Genomic DNA, 18,876 nt, shown 5'->3' with positions numbered 1-18,876 from the left:
CATAATTAAGAGACCCACTTTTTTATTTAATTGTCATATATCAAATAGATAATATACTCATGGAAACCACCTAATTATACAACTACATGATGGGCATTGAATCATTGGTTCTTGTACAATGTGATAAAGAGGTATTCCATCAATGCCATTAATGGGATAAATAAAAACTCTTGGCAAGTCTTGAAGAGGTTGACTATTTGTTATCATTTGTTGAAGAAGTAAGCGATTGTATTGATTTAGGTAACTAGACAAAGGAGAGTTTTCCATGTAAACACCCCCTCCAACACCCACCAATGGCCTACAATCGAAAATTTTGACTCCAGTCTCATTGTGTCTATAGTAAATAACTTTTCTCTGTGATCAAAACAATCCCAAGAGATTAAAATAAACAAAATAAGATTATTTTTTTAACCAATGAGAGAAAACTACACTTCTTAATTGTTACATGCTAGAAATAGTAAGAGTTACCTGAATATCAAAAATGCGTTCCCATGGAGAAGGAATAGGGACATTTGGGTTATTCAAAATGAAGTTGACTAGTATATAGGCATCCATGACAGTAAAATAAGAATTAAGGGATTGGTTGTGGCAACACAAGCACCTTATAGAGAGTTTCTTTGATGTTGCACTTTGTCGGTTTGATGATAACAATAATTTTTTTGATAGCTTGATGACAACAATAGTTATGTTGGTATTCTCTGAATTGAATGTATTATTTATTGAGTTACATCTCAACATTCAATGTGCTTTATTAGCCGTCCATATTCAATAAATTTGCTTTGTGTATTTAAAAAAAAGAAGAGAAATATTAAAAACATACTCTTTAACACACTTTTTTTCATTAGTGGAAATTTACTTAAAATCATAAAATTTGGTGTACTTCACATCTTATTTGATGATTTTATCTCTCTCACATGCACCTGATTTTATAGTTTTCAATAATTTTTTTAACCAATATGATGAGTGTGTTAAATAGTGTATTCCTAGCCCTCCTCAAATAAGAATAGTGAGAAAATCATTTTGATATCATAATATATAGCATGACAATAATAAAAATGCATCTATAATTGTTTTTTGTACAGTATGAAAAAGTTTTCATATATTTTAATTAGTCTAATAAAAAGCCACGAAATAAATTGCATAATTACATTTACATTAAATTTTAATATTATTTAACAAGTGTGCTAGTAGTGATGAGACTCATATTCTAGTTACAGTTTCTCCTGATGAGAGACCTAGATATCGTAATAGAAAGGGTGATGTCTCTACAAATGTGTTAGCCGCTTGTGGTCCAGATTTAAGATTTATTTATGTGTTACCTGTGTGGGAATGGTCTCTAGGAGATTCTCGAATATTACGAAATGCATTACATCGTCAAAACAAACTTGAAATTTCAATGGGTAATATTTATCGAAAACAATTTTTTTTGTCTAGTTTAAGCCTATGATTTTTATTTTAAACATTGTAGGTAAGTACTTTCTTGTGGATGCAGAATATACCAATGTTACGGGATTTTTAGCACCATATCGAGGGACTATACATCATCTCAATGAGTGGATTGGAGACACCCCTCAAACTTACAAGGAGTTATTTAATCTTGGTCATGCAAGTTCCTTAAATGCAATAGAGAGGTCATTTGGGATCTTGAAAAAAAAAAGATGGAGTATATTAAGAACTCCTTCATTTTTTGATATAAAGACACAAATAAGAATTATCAATGCTTGTTTTGTGTTACACAATTTCAAAAGAGACGAACAACAAACTGATCAACTTTTAGAAGTTCAAGACTTAGAATTCTTGTGTTGTTGATGAAGAGTTAGTCCATCAATCAAGGGAAGGAGTTCAAAATAATGTCATAGATGATATCACAACTATTCAAACTACCAAGGAATGAAAGATTTCAAGATACATTAGCTATGGATATGTTTGCTAACTATCAAGTTAGAAGAAACTTTGCTTAGGGATAGTTCTTTTTTAAATGTAATTTGTTATTGCAGGCAAACTTTATGTGCTTTGTTGCTACTGCACTTTGCTATTGAAGATAGACTTTTATGTACTTTACTATTGCATAAAAACTTTGCTTGAAATATTTTCTATGATTGTGCAGTGGACTAATCAAATGAATAAAGTAGGTTCTGTCTAATATTTGTTATGTGCAGGTTAAATAAGTGACATTAACTTCAATGGAGTCATGTAATGAAAGAATGACGGGCAAAAGAAAAGTTTTATAAAAAAAAATAATGAGAAAACAAGAAGTTATTTTACATTGGAGATGGAACGTGTATTGGCTGATGTCTTGAGAGATCAAAGAAATTGATTGTTAAATATTGTCTAGCATTAAATTTATTTTGAATATTTAACTATTTAAAATGATTAATATTTATTTTTATTCAATATTAAAATTTTAATTTTTAAATAAATATTTAAAAATGAAAATTTGAATTTCATTGAAATTGAATTACTTTGTCCAAACAAAAAAAATTAAAACATAAGAAATTAAATTATTTTATCCAAATAAAATATTTACAAAATGAAAAGAGTTTAAATCAAGACAATTAAAATGTTATGTATTTAAATTTCTTAAAAAAATTTAAATCCTGCCTGCAAACACAAGGTAATTGTATTATATTATTTCCCACAGGAAATCAACTTTGTTACTCTCTCTATTGTGGTGGACCTGGAGATGGCATAACCAAGCTATGCAGGCAGAGACAGATTGGCATATTTCCTTTGTTTGCAGGATGATTTCCATCTCTGAAGCTGAGTTTAAAGTCTTTGCTAATCAGGGTCGAGACATGGAGTGGTAGCAGCCCCCTACTACTGTTTTAGAAGCTTTGCTTCATGATTCTGTTTTTGTTGTCTAGTTGATTTGCCCTTCACCAAAAAAAAACTATTAAGGACAAAAACACATCACTTTTTTTAGTTAACTTTTTTAGGGACAACATTGTTTGTTCTGATCCTGTTTATATTAAGGAATATTATAAACAACAATGTTTGGGCATTCTGGTTTATGTTTTTATTTTAGAATTCACAATATTCAATATTTCTTATATGTGAAATCCCAAATGGAGGATGGAGTCATGTTGAATGTTGAAGATGTATTGGTAATGGTCGGCGATGTAGCTTCAGCCTTAATTCAGGACATGGGAGAGAGTAGACAGAATTGAGTGGAAGGAGAGAGAAGAGAAATAATAAGGTTTTTTTTTTTAAAAATAGACATTAAATTACTATAACATCCCCGAAATAAATGTACTAATATAAAAGAAATAACTGACTTTATGGTCCAATTTTTTTTATTGGTGGTTAATGTTCTCATATTGAAAAAAGAGTCTGAGTGCGTTAACAAGTCCCTATGTAAAAAATATTTGTTTTTATATTTATATAAGTAACATATTAATAAAAATAAATGCTAGACTAATACTCAAGTCTAGTTTTTTTGTACATATAGATATTAATGATAGTTCTCTTGAGGACTTTATAATACTCAATAAGAATCACAAAATTACTATTTAAGTCAACAAGTGTAATTTAATGTGATGATGTAAAAAGACATTTCCTTAGGTTATTCAAATGTAATTTAGTGGAAGTTATGTTTGAGTCACACCTTAAATATACAAATTACAATGGTTGTGTAACCCATATAGTTCCCTAAGTTATTAAGGTGAGATGAAATTTTGAAAGGTTTATAAATATTTTATAAAAAGCATTTCTTAGAAAGAAAAACAAAGTTTTATACAACTCCAAATTAGTTGTAACTTGTAAGGATAAGGGCCAAAAGCTCGCATTGGCCAAATGAGAAAGGGACCATTACCCTTAGACCAAGGGCAACGTTAACATTTTTCAATAAGAAAAAAATGTAGATAAACTATTCGGACCAATGTGGTATATATATAAGAGGTCAAGAAATTCCTTCGATAATGAAAATGGGTATAACCATTTGGAGTAGTGGTACCCATCTTTAACACCTGCCCATATACCCATTCGAGCTGATCCAAAATGCACTTTTTTTCTTGGTTTTTTTGGTATTGGATTAGGTTGGATTCACTTATTTACCTTTATTCTTAGCATACTTAGATATCTCTTCTACAAAATTTAATTATAATATAACATATTTTTTTATTATATTAATATATATATATATATATATATATATATATTAAAGATTGCTTAAAAAATCAAAAATAAATATTATTGTACGACTTTATTTATAGTTTTTTTTATTAGTTTGATTGTATTAAAGTAATTAATTAACACTTACATGTTATTAATTCGAGAAAAATTAGGTTTACATTTCTTAAGCAAAATTTCATATTTGAGTTTTTCTGGATGAATGTTGAGAAAATTATTTTGAATATAATTGAGTTTGCAAAATTAATTTTAGTTAAAATTGATTTTAAAGTGATGTGATTTATATTTAAATGTTTTTATTATAAAAGTGAGTTAAGAATAAAACTCAACATAAATTTTTTTATCTAACACAAAAGATATCTAAAGGTTCTTCAACTTAAAATCAACTATAGATGCTTCTCCAATATGAAACTAAACATATGAAAATTTATGTAAAATCAATTATGAACTTGAAATCAATTCTCTAATGTGTAACCAATACACACATAGTTGAGATGAAAAATGTCATTTAAAAATGATCAATTAAATTTTCTAATGAAAACCATTTGCCAACAAGATCAGTGAATATTTCTAGCACCTCCAACAAAAAAATAATTACCACAATAGTTGATTTTTACCCTTAGAATGGTTTATTATAATAAAAAAGCCTCCACATCCTTCTTAGTACATTCTTTTTCTTCTACTTATGTTTTGACTGTTGGAGAATCTTTTATTTTGGAAACCCAAAATTAAACCCTTCCTATGAAATTCCTATATCATTAATCTAATCTTCATTTAGATCAAAAAAGAAATTAAACGCTTAAATGTGAATTAACTGGCACAAACTTATTATAATTTAACTTATAATTATTTAAATTATAATCTTAGGCTTAAATTTTAAATATATAATTGTTTTAAATATTTTTGAACAAAAAGTTTAGTTACATCACCTTTAATGGATGATACATGTCACCCATATGAAATTAAGACTTAATTATGCTTTTAGTTTCTTAAATTTGAAAATTTATTTTTTTAGTCCTCTGAATAAAAAATTACATTTTTATTCTATCAAATTAAAAAAAATACTATTTTTAAATCTTTCACTAAATTTAAAAGAATAAAAATATAGTTTTTAAGAAAAAAAATAAAAAATTAAATTCAGAAAACTAAAAATTACAAACTTTCATCTGAGAGAATAAAAATATAAATTTTTTAATTTAAAAGAATAAAAACATAATTAAACCTAAAATAAACATTACTATTTCCAAAGGACTAGACCCCGGAAGTCGAAGGGCAATATCGTCAACAAAGAAACATTACCCGTAAACCCTAACCCCCCAAACTAACTTCTTCAAGAAAAACATCATTTTGCTTCCTTTCTGTCCAAGCAAATTTTCCCTCATTCATTCTCCTCTCCTTTCCCCTTCCTCACAAATCACTTCCCTTCTTCAATACCAAATCAAATTCCTTCTCAATTTGATTCTCTTCGGCCATGTTTGCTTACAGGGTTTTGTCCCGTTCCTCTGCCATCCTTTCTCGAAGCTTCACCCTTTTCTCTGTTTCACGAAATTCCCAACCTTTCTCCACCACCCTGTCCAATAACTTCCATTCCCTCCTTCACCCATCTCCCAACAAGGTAACCGCACTTCGAAAACGTGATCAAAATTTGGTTTTTCGGTATTTTTAGTAGTGGGGGGGTTTATCTAGGGTTTTAGGGTTTATTGAAAACTCTACAGTTTTGGCATTTTTTATGCCATGTGTGAGTTTAGTTTATTCTGTTATGATTTTTTTCTATGAATTATTCTGTCGATTTTAGAATTTCTCCACTTTCCCCTTACGATTCTGTGTTGAGCAAATTTAGTGTTAGATAGAAATTCTCGTTAAGTCTATGTGTGTTTTGTTATGTTCTAGCTGATTCCGGTTCAAACCAATTTTCTGAATTCATCATTGACTTCGAGATTCGGGTTTTCTTCAACGGCCTCGCATGAGCATGCAAGTGAAGAAGCAAAGGTATCTGATCAGTCTGAACAAGCTGAAGCTGCGGATCAAACCAAAGAATCAGGTTCTATTTCGGAATCTCAGCCTCAACTTTGATTGGTTAAAAATAAAGATTAAAAGTTTGTTAATGAACTGTGTTTTCTGATTCAGATGTAGAGAGTGAATGTGATCTGTCCAGGGATGATTTGATAAAGCTTGTTGCTGAGAAGGAACAACTTTTGAAGTTGAAGCACAAGGAGATTGAGAAAATGCAGGATAAAGTTCTGCGAACTTATGCAGAGATGGAGAATGTCATGGATAGGACAAGACGTGAAGCAGAGAATTCGAAAAAATTTGCTATACAGGTCTGAGTTTTGGCCTTTGTCTAATTCTTATTTTGTGATTCAGCCCTCTTGCCCTTGTCATGTGCTTTTCGGTTTTGTGCTGAGTGGTTTCAATTTTCTAATTTGATGTAGAATTTTGCAAAGAGTTTACTAGACGTTGCTGATAATTTGGGAAGAGCTTCCTCAGTTGTAAAGGACAGCTTTTCAAAAATTGAATCTCCTGAGGAGTCTTCTGAAGCAGCACAACTCCTGAAAACACTTCTAGAAGGTGTTGAAATGACAGAGAAACAACTTGCAGAGGTACGTTGTTCTACTATGTGCTATGGCTGTTTAGTTTCTATACAGCAATAGTCAAAGCTAATATAGTGTCTTTTCTCAGTGTCATTTATGTGGTTGTGTTTCTAATGTGTATGCCTACTTTACCTCTTGTTGTAATATTCCACTTTTATGAGTTTCTGGGTAAATGATAGGTAACAGTTGTTTTTGAGAAAGAGGGTTGGGGGGTTGATTTGCCCAGAATAGGAGATGAATTTTGGCTCCTACTGGTGGCTGTCTGGCCTTCAGGGTGTTGTCACACTTTCTAGGATTAAGATTGGTTTTGATGGTTTGAATTGTTCATAATATCTGCACGGAAAGTAACCTTAGTTGTAGAGAAAATTGAAGAAAACATAGTAGAAGATAATAGAAGAAAACTAGGGAATCACATGTAGGGTTTGATTGCGCATTCATCTTCAAGAAGATACAAATTTTCCGTGAATTGTAATAACTTAATAGGTGGATTATTCTGTTTAAGAAAAAGCAATTTCCATTACTTATCCTACACGCATTACAATTAAAATCCTATTGTTATAGTCCCATGTATTTAAATCATAATAGAAACTTGGAGGCAAATTAAAGCACACATTAAAACCCAACATAAGCCCAAGTCCAACAAACCAATACAAGAAAAGGAATGCATAGTAAGCTAATACCCAAGTAACAACATTAATCTAGTAAGATGTCAAGGGGGTCTAGCTCAGCTGGTTGAGCAGGGTGCGTGAGTTAGTTATTGTAAACCCTCTGACACTGCCTTCCATTCCCACTTATCAAAAAAAATCTAATAAGATTGATGAAATTTTAACATCAACCCCATAACAATAGGTCCATGTTTAGGAGAGTAGAGTGGGGTTCATAATGGAGTGAAGTGAGACTGAGAAGCATTTTATAATGCTTGCAACATTGCTTGATTTAATGTGCTTTTAGAGAAAGTTCAAGTGTGTAATCTTGTTCGTTTGGTTGACAACTGCTGCTTATAGGTACTCAAAAAGTTTGGTGTGGAAAAATTTGATCCTACAAATGAGCCATTTGATCCACACATGCACAATGCCATCTTCCAAATCCCTGATGCTTCGAAGGCCCCTGGCACTGTTGGAGTTGTTCTGAAGGTATTCTACATACTTGTTTGTTCACTTTGTTGTACTACTATCATTTTTTCCTTTCGATGTCAACATTTGCTTTGTCCTTCAAATTTGTGTGTTGTGTTTGGAAAATATTTTCAAACACAATTTGCAATTTATGAGTCTAGGTTGATGTGTTTTACTGTTTATGAAGATCTTTTTGTTCATTATATCACCCATGCTGATTATTTCCATTGATGATCAATAGATTATCAAAGTGCTTTTACTTTCTCCATTCTTTTTGTAAGAGGGTTTGTTATTTTTATGATGGAATATATGCGGTCTTGTTCTTGGTTTTGGTTGATGGTTCTTCATAAACTCCTCAACAATGACCCCATTTGCCATTTCATTCTGTTCCCTTTCCTTTCCATCCCTTACCATCAATAACAAGGTTTAGAGATTGATTGAGAGCATGGATTAATCACAATACTATGGTCATATTTGCAGGCAGGATATAAGCTCTATGATCGTGTTCTTCGTCCGGCAGAAGTTGGTGTAACTCAAGAAGGGGAGGATAACAAAGCAGCTGAGTGATGATGATGGTATGAAGAAATGCCTGAGCAGTGGTGGGTTCTTAGTGGATATCATTCAATGTCTTTTTGCAATATGCTTCTCCTCAACATTAGTTTTGCTGGATGGACTGTATTTTGTCCTGCACGGAACGGACTATTCTTTTCTCCTATTATTCGGAGTTTTCTTTTTTCTTTTCTTTTTCTTTTTAATAAAAAAATTACCATATAGTATGAGCTTTATTCCTTGGGATTTTGGTCATTATAGTAACATCTTTTGTAGTGGGACCTCTACATACCCGCACTCAATTCAGAAGATCTAGTCTCTTTGTTTTTGAAATCATAATTTCGTATGCCTAATGGAGAAATTGCCTAGACTCAGTAAGATTTGAAGATAGTCTTGAGAGGATGTAGCCATCCACCCTGCCCTCTTTTATTTATTTATTTATTTTTCCTTTTTTGCTTTAAATTTTGTATGGTTTTCTACATATAATTGCATTTAATGAATTTAATTAGAATAGTTGGACTGTCTAAATATTTTATTTTACTGTCATCGAATCATAGATTGTTGTGTATAATAAGAGTTAATTTTTGTAGTGATTATCTTAGAAGTCATAATTGACTGGCTGATGTAAAAAAAAATTGTATTGACGATATAATAAAATAATAATAATAATAATAATAATAATAATAATAATAATTATTATTATTATTATTATTATTATTATTATTATTATTATTATTATTATTATTGATTTGTGCTTTTGCATTATTTTGGATTCATCGAGTTTGCTTGAATGGAATTATTGAAAAGTTAGGTAAAGGAATTTTATTTCTTCTGATGTACTATAGCAAAAATTTGTTACTCGTCTTAATATGTTTAATTACCGTAATTATAGTTGTTGAGAGAATTTATTTCATGAGAGAATTTACGTTTGCGTCAAAGATGTAAATATTATTGTTGGTTTTAGTGTATTTAAGAATATTTAGTTTAAATGGTCTCAATCTGTAGAACAAAGGAGTATCTTGAACTAATATTGAGGTACAGATAGCAATTGTCAAACATGGCAAGAGAATGATTTTTTTTAAATAAATTCTAAATCACATGAACTAGTATTGTAGGCAAAACTTTTTCTAAGTAAACATGGCTACATATTCAAGATTGAAACTTAAAATTTCTAGTCAGAGACCCCACATTAGTTAAACTACATGCTCAGTGGTGGTAGAGAGAAAATGGGTTAAAGTTACCAGCTAAAGTGAAAAATAGTTTTATTTCTTTAAATGTGAAAAATGGTCGTAAAACATAAGCTTATATTCTAAATCCAATCGCTTTAAATCTCAATGGTAACAAAAAAAATACTTTAAACCCCGTGAATAGTGTATTTGGTTAAAATAAGGTAAATTTGAAATCGCAAAAATCTTGATGCTAAGCTATTGAAAGTTATAAGGACTAAAACCAAGTCCAAAGAATAGGGGCCAAATTTATATTTTACCCTGACAGGAAACATCTGGTCTTGGATTTATTGAAGGAAAAAAGATTCACTGCAGGAATAGCAACATAAGCGGTTTCTCATATCCCCACTCTTTCAGCAAAGGGTTTCTTCATTCATCCTTCAGGTACTTTTCAAGGATCAGAGTTAAAATTTAACTTCAGTAATCTACATTAATGTTTAATGCAAACTTCTATCATATGAATTACAGAAGTAAAACTCCAATTCTAATTGGAAAACAACATTAAAAACATTCAAGAATTGCACCTTCATTTTCTCCTCCATACTTATCGATTTCCGAAACCTACAAACCACAATTAAGGGAAGACAGCACTCGGGTGATGAAATGAAACATACAAGCATTCAGATTTTGGGAGCATATTGAGCTTTTATATTTAAAAATATATACTCAGCTCCTTAGTAGCATCACATCATGCATATGTTCCATCACAAAATACAACTGATTATCCTATGCTGATCAAAACTAGTTACTTATCATTCCTATAGGCAGCACTAGTTAAGTGCTAACTATACACAAGATTATGGCTAACTACATTATAAGTCAATATAGAATGGTAAGATGTACGGTGATAACAGGTAATATATACTAGCTTAGTATTTCTTGAATGAACACTTCACTGCCTAACAGCTTGATTTCCTACTTACAGATACCAAGTTCATGGACCACCCATTACATACTATTTTCCAATTGAGCATCACTGTTCTGGCTGTTTCCACCGGTGTTGCTTTGGAAGTCTGAACCAAGATCTAAATTACCAATGTTTGAATCCTGCAACATCATTTATATTAGACCAATGTTAACAATTATCATAATGTTGTATCCAACGGGAATAACAATAACAAAAGCCTTATTCTTTTAAGTGGGGCTGCTAAATAGATCCCCAATGCATCATGTATTCATGTATACTATCAAAATCAAGTCATTATCGTTAAGGATCTAACATTAACAACAACAATAATAAAAGCCTTATCCTACTAGATGAAGTTGGCTACATGGATCACACGGTGTCATACAACTCGGTTAAATACCAAATCTTCAAAGATAAGTTTGTGCTGTCGATGGCAATGCTCTCAGTTACCTAAAACAACCCTCCTCTTTTATATGATATTGGGACCATCTATTTAATACAACTAGGCAAAGTGTATAGTGTTGCACCTGAACAGACAAAATGATTTTGGAAACCCCTAGGGACAAATGATAGCAGTCTTTACATGACATTATGGTATATTGCATGCACACGTGATAGTTCCGGAATTTTAACCTAAGGTTTGAGTGTGCGCGCCAATAATTGTAAGCAAAGGATATCTAAGGGCAGTCTGATACAAGTGAGGAAAAGATAAATTTGAAGCACATCAAATCCTATGTCAACTTTGAAAGTCTGAAAATTGAAACCAGAAAAATGTTCAAAAGCATCAAAAACAGGAATGGAGAATTCTGTTACTTTACCTTGGTTTCCTCCAACATTTCATTCATGTTCAGTTTTCCCTGCATCTCATGAGTCACATTTGTCTGCCTAGCAGCCAATTGGTCAGTCTCAATTGTGGGTTCATGTTCAGCCTTCACAACATTCATCTTTTTCTGTTCTTCTAGGACAACAACCTGCATCATGAAATTGACCAACCCTCACTCATGATGAAAAGGACTCATTTGACTGAAAATGTGATGCACAAAAAGTAATGCACAAACAGGTTTACTTTGTCAATTTTTTCTTGATTAAGACTTACTAGACTTGTGTGCGGCAGTTCCTTCCCAAACTTCAACTAAAGAAACCTATAGTCATAACAAAGATCCATCCACACACCAACCCAAACACAAAATTATGACATTACCTGTTTCTACCAACAAGAAAAGATAACAATTTTAATCCTCATTGGAACCACAATCTCCACCCAAATAAGGACTAAACAACCTTGTAAACATAATTATATCAACCTTTATAAACATATATCCACTTTTCCTTCCATATCATTTTCTTTCTATTTATTTTCTTATTTATCTGTTATTTTCCCATCATATCACTCATCACATCTATCACCTTTTCTCTTTACCTTTTCATTCTTCCACACCAATACACCCCATTCTTGGGTGAACGTTTACATTTATCAATAAAATACTAGGGAGGAACAACACTGGCCCACTGTCTGGTATTGAGGAAGGAAAACGAGGAACAAGGGGAAATTTTTAAAATTTAAATTTATGAGAAAATATAAGAAAAGAGAATTTTGAATTTTTACTTCTATGCAACTTTTATCTTTAACCAAACCAAATGACACTGTGATCCATACAGTCAACCTCATCTAGTGAGATAAGGCTTAGGCTTTGTTATTGTTGTTATTGTACTTCTAAAAGTTAACTATTTTTTTTTAATCATTTTCTCTTCAACCAAATAAAATAAATAAATCATCATTAATCTGTGTTTCTTCACTCTCTTCCACACATACCAGTACCCAAACTAAAAACTTAGACAAACCATCTTTCTAACAACCCCAAATCTCAATTCATGCCACATGCAAACAAACAATCCAACCCAACACACCCACCTATTAACACAGCACAGGAACAAAAATCAAAACTTTTCACCACAAAACAAAATCCCAGTTAAATATTTCTCCAAAAAAACAAAAGGGTAAACAAAAAAAATGCAAAGTCATAGAAAGAGATACATACAGGGGTGTAACGGAACTTTCTTCGGGGAGGCTCGTCGGAGACGGCTCCGGCGGCGTCGTCGACGGTGGCGGGAGTCCAACGGCGAAGGAGGAGGCGAGAGGAAGCGCTGCTGGTGGTGGTGGAGTTGTTAGTGTGAGAGTGAGAGCTGTTGTTGGGTAAGGAAGAGGGGGTGACGTGGACCCACTTCTTCTTCCACTTTCTGACGGGGCCGCTGAACACGGTGGGGGCGCCGTAGCGGGAGGAGGCGCGGCTGAGTCTCGAACCCACCGCCTCCATTTTCCGGCGGTGGCGCAGGAAGAGGGTTTTGAATGCTGAGTTTGTGTGAGTTTGACACCGACGAAGAAGTGGCAGAGTGACGAGTGACAAGTGAGTGACTTTCTTTCTTTCTTTTTGAAGAGAGAGATGATGAAATAGGGATTGGTGTTATGAAGATTATTGATGATGTCATCATAAATTTGTTCTAGCTAAGGATTAGAAATCGATTAAATGATTATTTTGTTCCTCACATATTACTGAATAAAAGAATAAAAATATTAATTTAGCTTTTCAATGTGTAAAAAATATAATAATTATATCTTATTTATAATTTAATGATAATTAGTTTCTTAATTTTACAATTAAATATTAAATTAGTTTTAAAAAATATAATTTAATGTGAGATCGATTTTTAAATATTAAAATTTAACATTAAAATAATCTAACAAACTTAAAAAAATGACAAAATTATTGTACTTTTACAAATTTATCGACTATATTAGTATTTTTGTTGTTTCGGTGAAAAAAGTGTTACTGATTTACATATTTAGGATCAAAATTGTCCATTTATTCAATAAATTAATAATTTATTAATCAAATAAAAAATAGTGTTTATTTATTTATTTAGTGTATAATTTAAAATAAATCAACCAATAAAAATATTGGTAGCTAAGAGTTTTAAAATGATTATTAAAAAGTCAAAAAAATCATTATACATGTTGTTTTTTAATTGAATGAAAGAGTACAAATAATTTATAATATATAGACTATTTAATTATACAAATTAATATAATTTATAATATATAGACTATTTATAATATAATATTGAAAATAAATAACATGCACTCATAATATAAAATTTATATAATCATCTAAAAATAAATTATCATTATAAAAATATTAATTTTATAAAGTTTATTTTAAAAATTATATTTAGGATATTTTTAATTAATTGATAATATAAAAATGTTAAATGTAAGATTTGTATTTTTTTTGTGTTTTACTTTTTAACTTTTAATTATCTTTTGAGAAAATTAGTTATGTACTAGATAGTGTTTGATATAGGAAAAAAAACTCTAGTATTTTTTAACCAACTTATTTTTATGAAAATTATTTTTAAAAATTATAAAAATATATATTTAATTATAATTTTTTAGAATATATAAAAAAAGAATATATAGTATTTTACATTATCATTTTATCACAAACAATCATATATGATAAATTTGTGAATTTTTATAAACCTTTTTAAAAGTTATATCATGATTTAGGTTTAAATGATAAAAAAAATAATTTTACAATATACTAATTATTATTCCCAAAAAAAAGTAATTATTATGTGATTATATTAACGTCATGCTATATGATGGAGGAAAACGGTAGTATGGTACCAATTCACCATGGTCCACGGATGTAATGAATGTTTTTTTATTGGTTGATTATTGAGTTTAAGAATCCGTGCAAAATAGAGAATGTGGCTGAAACGACACCACAAGTCCACAACATTCACACAAGATTTTTGTTCAAATTTTTCATACCATGAAATAATTTTCTTATGATTTTTTTAAATTCTATTTTTATTGATACATTTAATTAATTAAATAAATAATATTAAATACTTTACATCTTTTGGGAAATTATATTATTTATTTAATACACTAAAACAATGTCATGTGTTAAAAAAAGAATTAACGGCTAATTTTTTTTATTAATATATTCTTTATCTAATAAAAAATAAAATATTAATATAATATTTTGGATCAAATTAAAAAAATGATATTGTATATTAATAACATAATACACTGGTGATATATATATATATATATATATATATATATATATATATATATATATATATATATATATATATATACCAACAAATTTGTCTATAAGTAGAATGTATCGTATTATTAACGTAGATGTAATATGCTTATATTAATAATTTAATTTGTTAGGTAAAGTTTATATTAATAAAAAAGTATAAAATTAATATTTTATTTATTAGTATATGACCCTTTTAATAGTGATGTTTTAAATAAGGAAAAGAATATCAGAAAATTTGTTACCGGAAATTGTCTATGATTAAATTGATGAAAATAATTTATCCCAAAATAATTATTATTTTAAATTTTTAATATAATATTAATTTTTTCATTTATATTTTTTATATATTAATGATGAATTATAAAATTTAAAAATAAATTAATCATGATATAAGATTAATTTAATAAAATAATTCTTTTTTCATCAATTTGTTATTCTTTATTAATATGTATAAAATTATTTTGCAGCAGATGCAACATTCCTTTGTATATACACACAGAAAGAGGGGAAGAGAGACACTTAGATATTCATTTTAATTAAATTTTTTTTCTCAAAAAGTATTTCTTTAACATTTTGCTTTCAGAAAACTTTATTTGATGCTTCCTGATATTTTAGGTTCATAGATATTTTTTCTCAAAAAGTATTTCTTTGACTTCGATCAACATCGAGAGTCCTTTGTTGCCCCGGAATCCCATAGCAAGATCCAACTGTATTTGAATCCAGTACCAAAATAAAAACCGTAAGGCCGATTTTTTCTTTAGAGTGAATGTATGCGTGGTTATTTTCCTCCAATTTATTATTTAAGTTTGATTTGTTCTTTTATTTTTATTATTTTGTTTCATTTTGTCTTTTAGTTTTTAAAATTGGATCAATATGATTATTTTGTTTAAATTAAATTGTGGTGTTAACAAATGTGTATTTTCTAGTGGTTTAAAATCATTTATTAGCGGGTTTAAACCTTGTTAACATCGTTGACTTAATTTAGACGGTAGAAACAAACAAAATCGTTTTTAAAAAATTAGAGGACCAAATTAAACACACAAAAAAAAAACCTTGAAGACTAAATTGAATATAAAAAATAAATTTAAAAACTAAAAAATTAATTTAACCTAGTTTTTGATCCCTAAGCATTAGAGACATCTACTAGATGAGATTTATAATAGTTCACATGCTTTATTCAACCAATTATTGAGCTAGACCTTATTGATAATGTATATGTAGTTTTACAAAATAATGAGTAAATTTCTCAAAAAAGAAAGGCAAAATTGTAAATTTGGTCTCCTAATTTATCTCCAGTTTCGGATTTGGTCTCCTAGTAATTTGATTCATGAATTGGGTCCTCCTATTTTATAAAATCGTGTAATGTTGGTCCCTCGAGCCACAATTGGACGTTGACCGTTACAAAGGAATGTTGATTGTCACGTGTCACGTTCTTATTGGATGATGACTGTCATGTGTCATGTTTTGATTGTTCAATGAAAACAACAATGCATTTAATCTTTCATGGAGTTGACATTCAATCACAACATGACACGTGATAGTCATCATCCAATAAGAACATGACATGTGGCAATCAACGTCACTTGCTAATGGTTAACATCCAATTGTGACCTGGGGGACCAACATTGCACGATTTTACAAAATAAGAGGACCCAATTCGTGAATTAAATTACTAAGGAACCAAATCCGAAACTAGAGATAAACTGGGGGACCAAAAATGCAATTTTGCCAAAAAGAAATCATATGTTCTCATTGAATTACTCCACACATATATGTGTTTAACTTGTAAAAATGTGCACATTGTCAACCAATACAAAATAGTTTAGATATGACTTTTAAAATAATTATAAAAGTCAACAAATTTATTATATATAATAATTGTAGTAGAATCTATCTATCCATATACTAAGTGTAAAGACAAATATCACAAAAAAGGGTTAAATTGTGATTTTAGCAATTTTTAAAACCTTTTTGCAATCAAATAAAATTTTTCATGTAAAGAATAAAATTTATAAAACAAATAACAAATCTTATGAAAAATACACTCCAGACGATGAAAAACAAACATGTAAAGCATAAGATATTTTCAAAAGGCATAAAAATAAATTTAGACCCTGGGTCAATTGAAACTAGAAAGAAAGCAAGAAAAATATTAGATACAAAAAGTTATACTCGTTTGTCTTGATCATTGAGACTACGTTCACTTATTGACAAAATATCAAGTTTCACTAACTTCTCACAAGTTAAAAGTATCGTGTGTCACGACCATTTCTAACTCTACAAGTCAAGCTCTACCCCAAGCTTAATTAACACCCAATATTATTTGTCCTATCAAATCACTATTGGTTCTAAACAAATCATAATAAATTTAAGGTTGGAGTTTTCTTAGAGACTATATCTAGAATCATTTTACAAACAAATATACAATCGGCACTTAGTCTTTTTCTCTCAATATGTTCAAGGTGTTCTGAGAGCTTTATCTAACTTTACAAGAATATACAAAAAGCTTTTTGCAAAAAGAATAATTAATGTTTTTCACGCAAGATTAATTCTTAGTCTTCAAAGCTTTCGGTTTATATAGGTCTCATCCTCAAGTGTGCGTTGTCTCACGACGGATAAATTTCTTCACTTGATCTTCGTTTGATGAATGTGACCATTGGGGGTATTTAATGCACGTCTTTTCCTCATGCAGAGAGCCCATTCTTCAATGCTTGTGTGTTGAGTACTGCATCAGGTAGTAACTTCCTTTGATAAGAGTAGGTCCTATGCATCAAAGCTCTTCTTTTGATGGTGATTGAGAAATTTTAGACTTTGACTTTATTCATTCTTCACGGGATTCGACAAATCTTAAGAAAATATTTTTGCAAAAGAAATCTCAGACACAAAATATTAAATGATATTTTAAATGTCGTATCAAATCATGACTCTATTTACTTATCATCTGAAACATCAAACACATATTTCTTAAGATATGTTCATATAAAACATTAGACACCTATTTTGCATAATGAGTCACTTTTAACCTTTGTATTTGTTTACATTTAATCAAAATAATTAAGGATTCTCATTCGTCTTATGACATAAATGTTTGTTGTCTTAACACTAAGAATACTTGGTTATAGTGAGAGAAAAAATTCAAATATAAATCATATTGTGCACCATGAAAATTATAAGTTCATTGATAATAATAAATGTTCTTCTTTTTAAGAATAGAAAAACTATAAATTTAGACCGTAGAACCATATTGTATAGGCAAAATTAAAAATTAATTCATAATCATATATATTTTAAAAAGTCAACTACATATATCTTTTTAACTTGCTCTGAAATAGTGTCTCAAGTTAACTTAGATCTTTCACATAACTCTAGCTAGATTGATAACCTTGGAAGCGAGAAACATGAAGCTTGACAAGGGGACAAGCGTGGTATGTGTGACACCTAAGGCATGCCACGAAGATCGCATAACTATAACTGTCTAGCTAACTTTCATGCCTAAATTCAAGTGTATAAATAGCTAAGAAGCATGGACGCGGCTCATCACCGGCGTGTCCCGCGTCGGACTCGCACCAGACACGCATGTGGGTACGACTCCAGTGCGACGCGGTGTCCATCGCCTCCGCCGTCACCGGACACGGTTGAACAGTAAGACACGCGCGGTTGGATGCGGCCCACCACGTAGACACGCGCGTCGCGGCCCATTAAGCCTTAGGTTTTTTTTATTATTTATTTAAAAATGCTTACCAAAAGAATAGCTCTTCTGCGTCTTCTCCTTGTTGTTCCTGCAAGCGCCTCCATTGCTGCACAGTGCCGCGTCCGTTTCCTTCCCCGCGCAGGTAGGCCCTTGCTTCCTATTTTTTCTCTGGTTTTTTCTCACTGCCTCTGGTTTTTCTTGTTGTCTCTGGTTTTTCTTCCGTGTTTAGTGTGGACTATGTGGTTCCAATTTGTTCTTTAAACTTTTTACACATTCTCTCTCTTTCTTGTTGTTATCCATTGGCTATTATCTGCTGGGTGCTAGGTGTTACATGTACCCCACTTCTTTATTTTATTGTAAAAAGCAAGTTTCTCTTTCTTTCTTTTTCTGCTGCTTCTTTATTTTATTGTAAAAAGCAAATTTCAGTAGTTTTTGTGTTCACTTCATCATCAACATAAACTCACACCATATTAATTGATTTTAGGAGACATTTAAATTAATAAAAAAAAATTGATTAAACACTTATTTAATAAAATGAGATTATTGAAATAAAG

General features: G+C 30.4%; 2 protein-coding genes across 2 annotated transcripts; one reads left to right on the top strand and one right to left on the bottom strand.

Moving 5' to 3' along the window:
- Positions 1–5,443: 5,443 nt before the first annotated feature.
- On the top strand, positions 5,444–8,770 carry LOC114394511 (grpE protein homolog 2, mitochondrial-like). The gene is made up of 6 exons (XM_028356103.1): positions 5,444–5,743; positions 6,019–6,169; positions 6,256–6,449; positions 6,561–6,728; positions 7,724–7,852; positions 8,312–8,770. Exons 1-6 carry the CDS (start codon positions 5,600–5,602, stop codon positions 8,396–8,398), a joined length of 873 nt encoding a protein of 290 aa, XP_028211904.1. The 5' UTR covers positions 5,444–5,599; the 3' UTR covers positions 8,399–8,770.
- Positions 8,771–10,202: 1,432 nt separating this feature from the next.
- Positions 10,203–12,951, bottom strand: LOC114395145. Its single transcript, XM_028356853.1, has 3 exons — positions 12,553–12,951; positions 11,332–11,484; positions 10,203–10,653 (listed from the first exon to the last, which is right to left on the bottom strand). The coding sequence occupies exons 1-3, from the start codon at positions 12,826–12,828 to the stop codon at positions 10,555–10,557; spliced, it is 528 nt and encodes a 175-aa protein (XP_028212654.1). The 5' UTR covers positions 12,829–12,951; the 3' UTR covers positions 10,203–10,554.
- Positions 12,952–18,876: the final 5,925 nt, after the last annotated feature.

The sequence above is a fragment of the Glycine soja genome, chromosome 18 (assembly GCF_004193775.1).
Source record: "Glycine soja cultivar W05 chromosome 18, ASM419377v2, whole genome shotgun sequence".
NCBI lineage: Eukaryota > Viridiplantae > Streptophyta > Magnoliopsida > Fabales > Fabaceae > Glycine > Glycine soja.
Note: the sequence above shows the minus strand (reverse complement) of the source record. Positions and strands in the feature narration are given on the sequence as shown.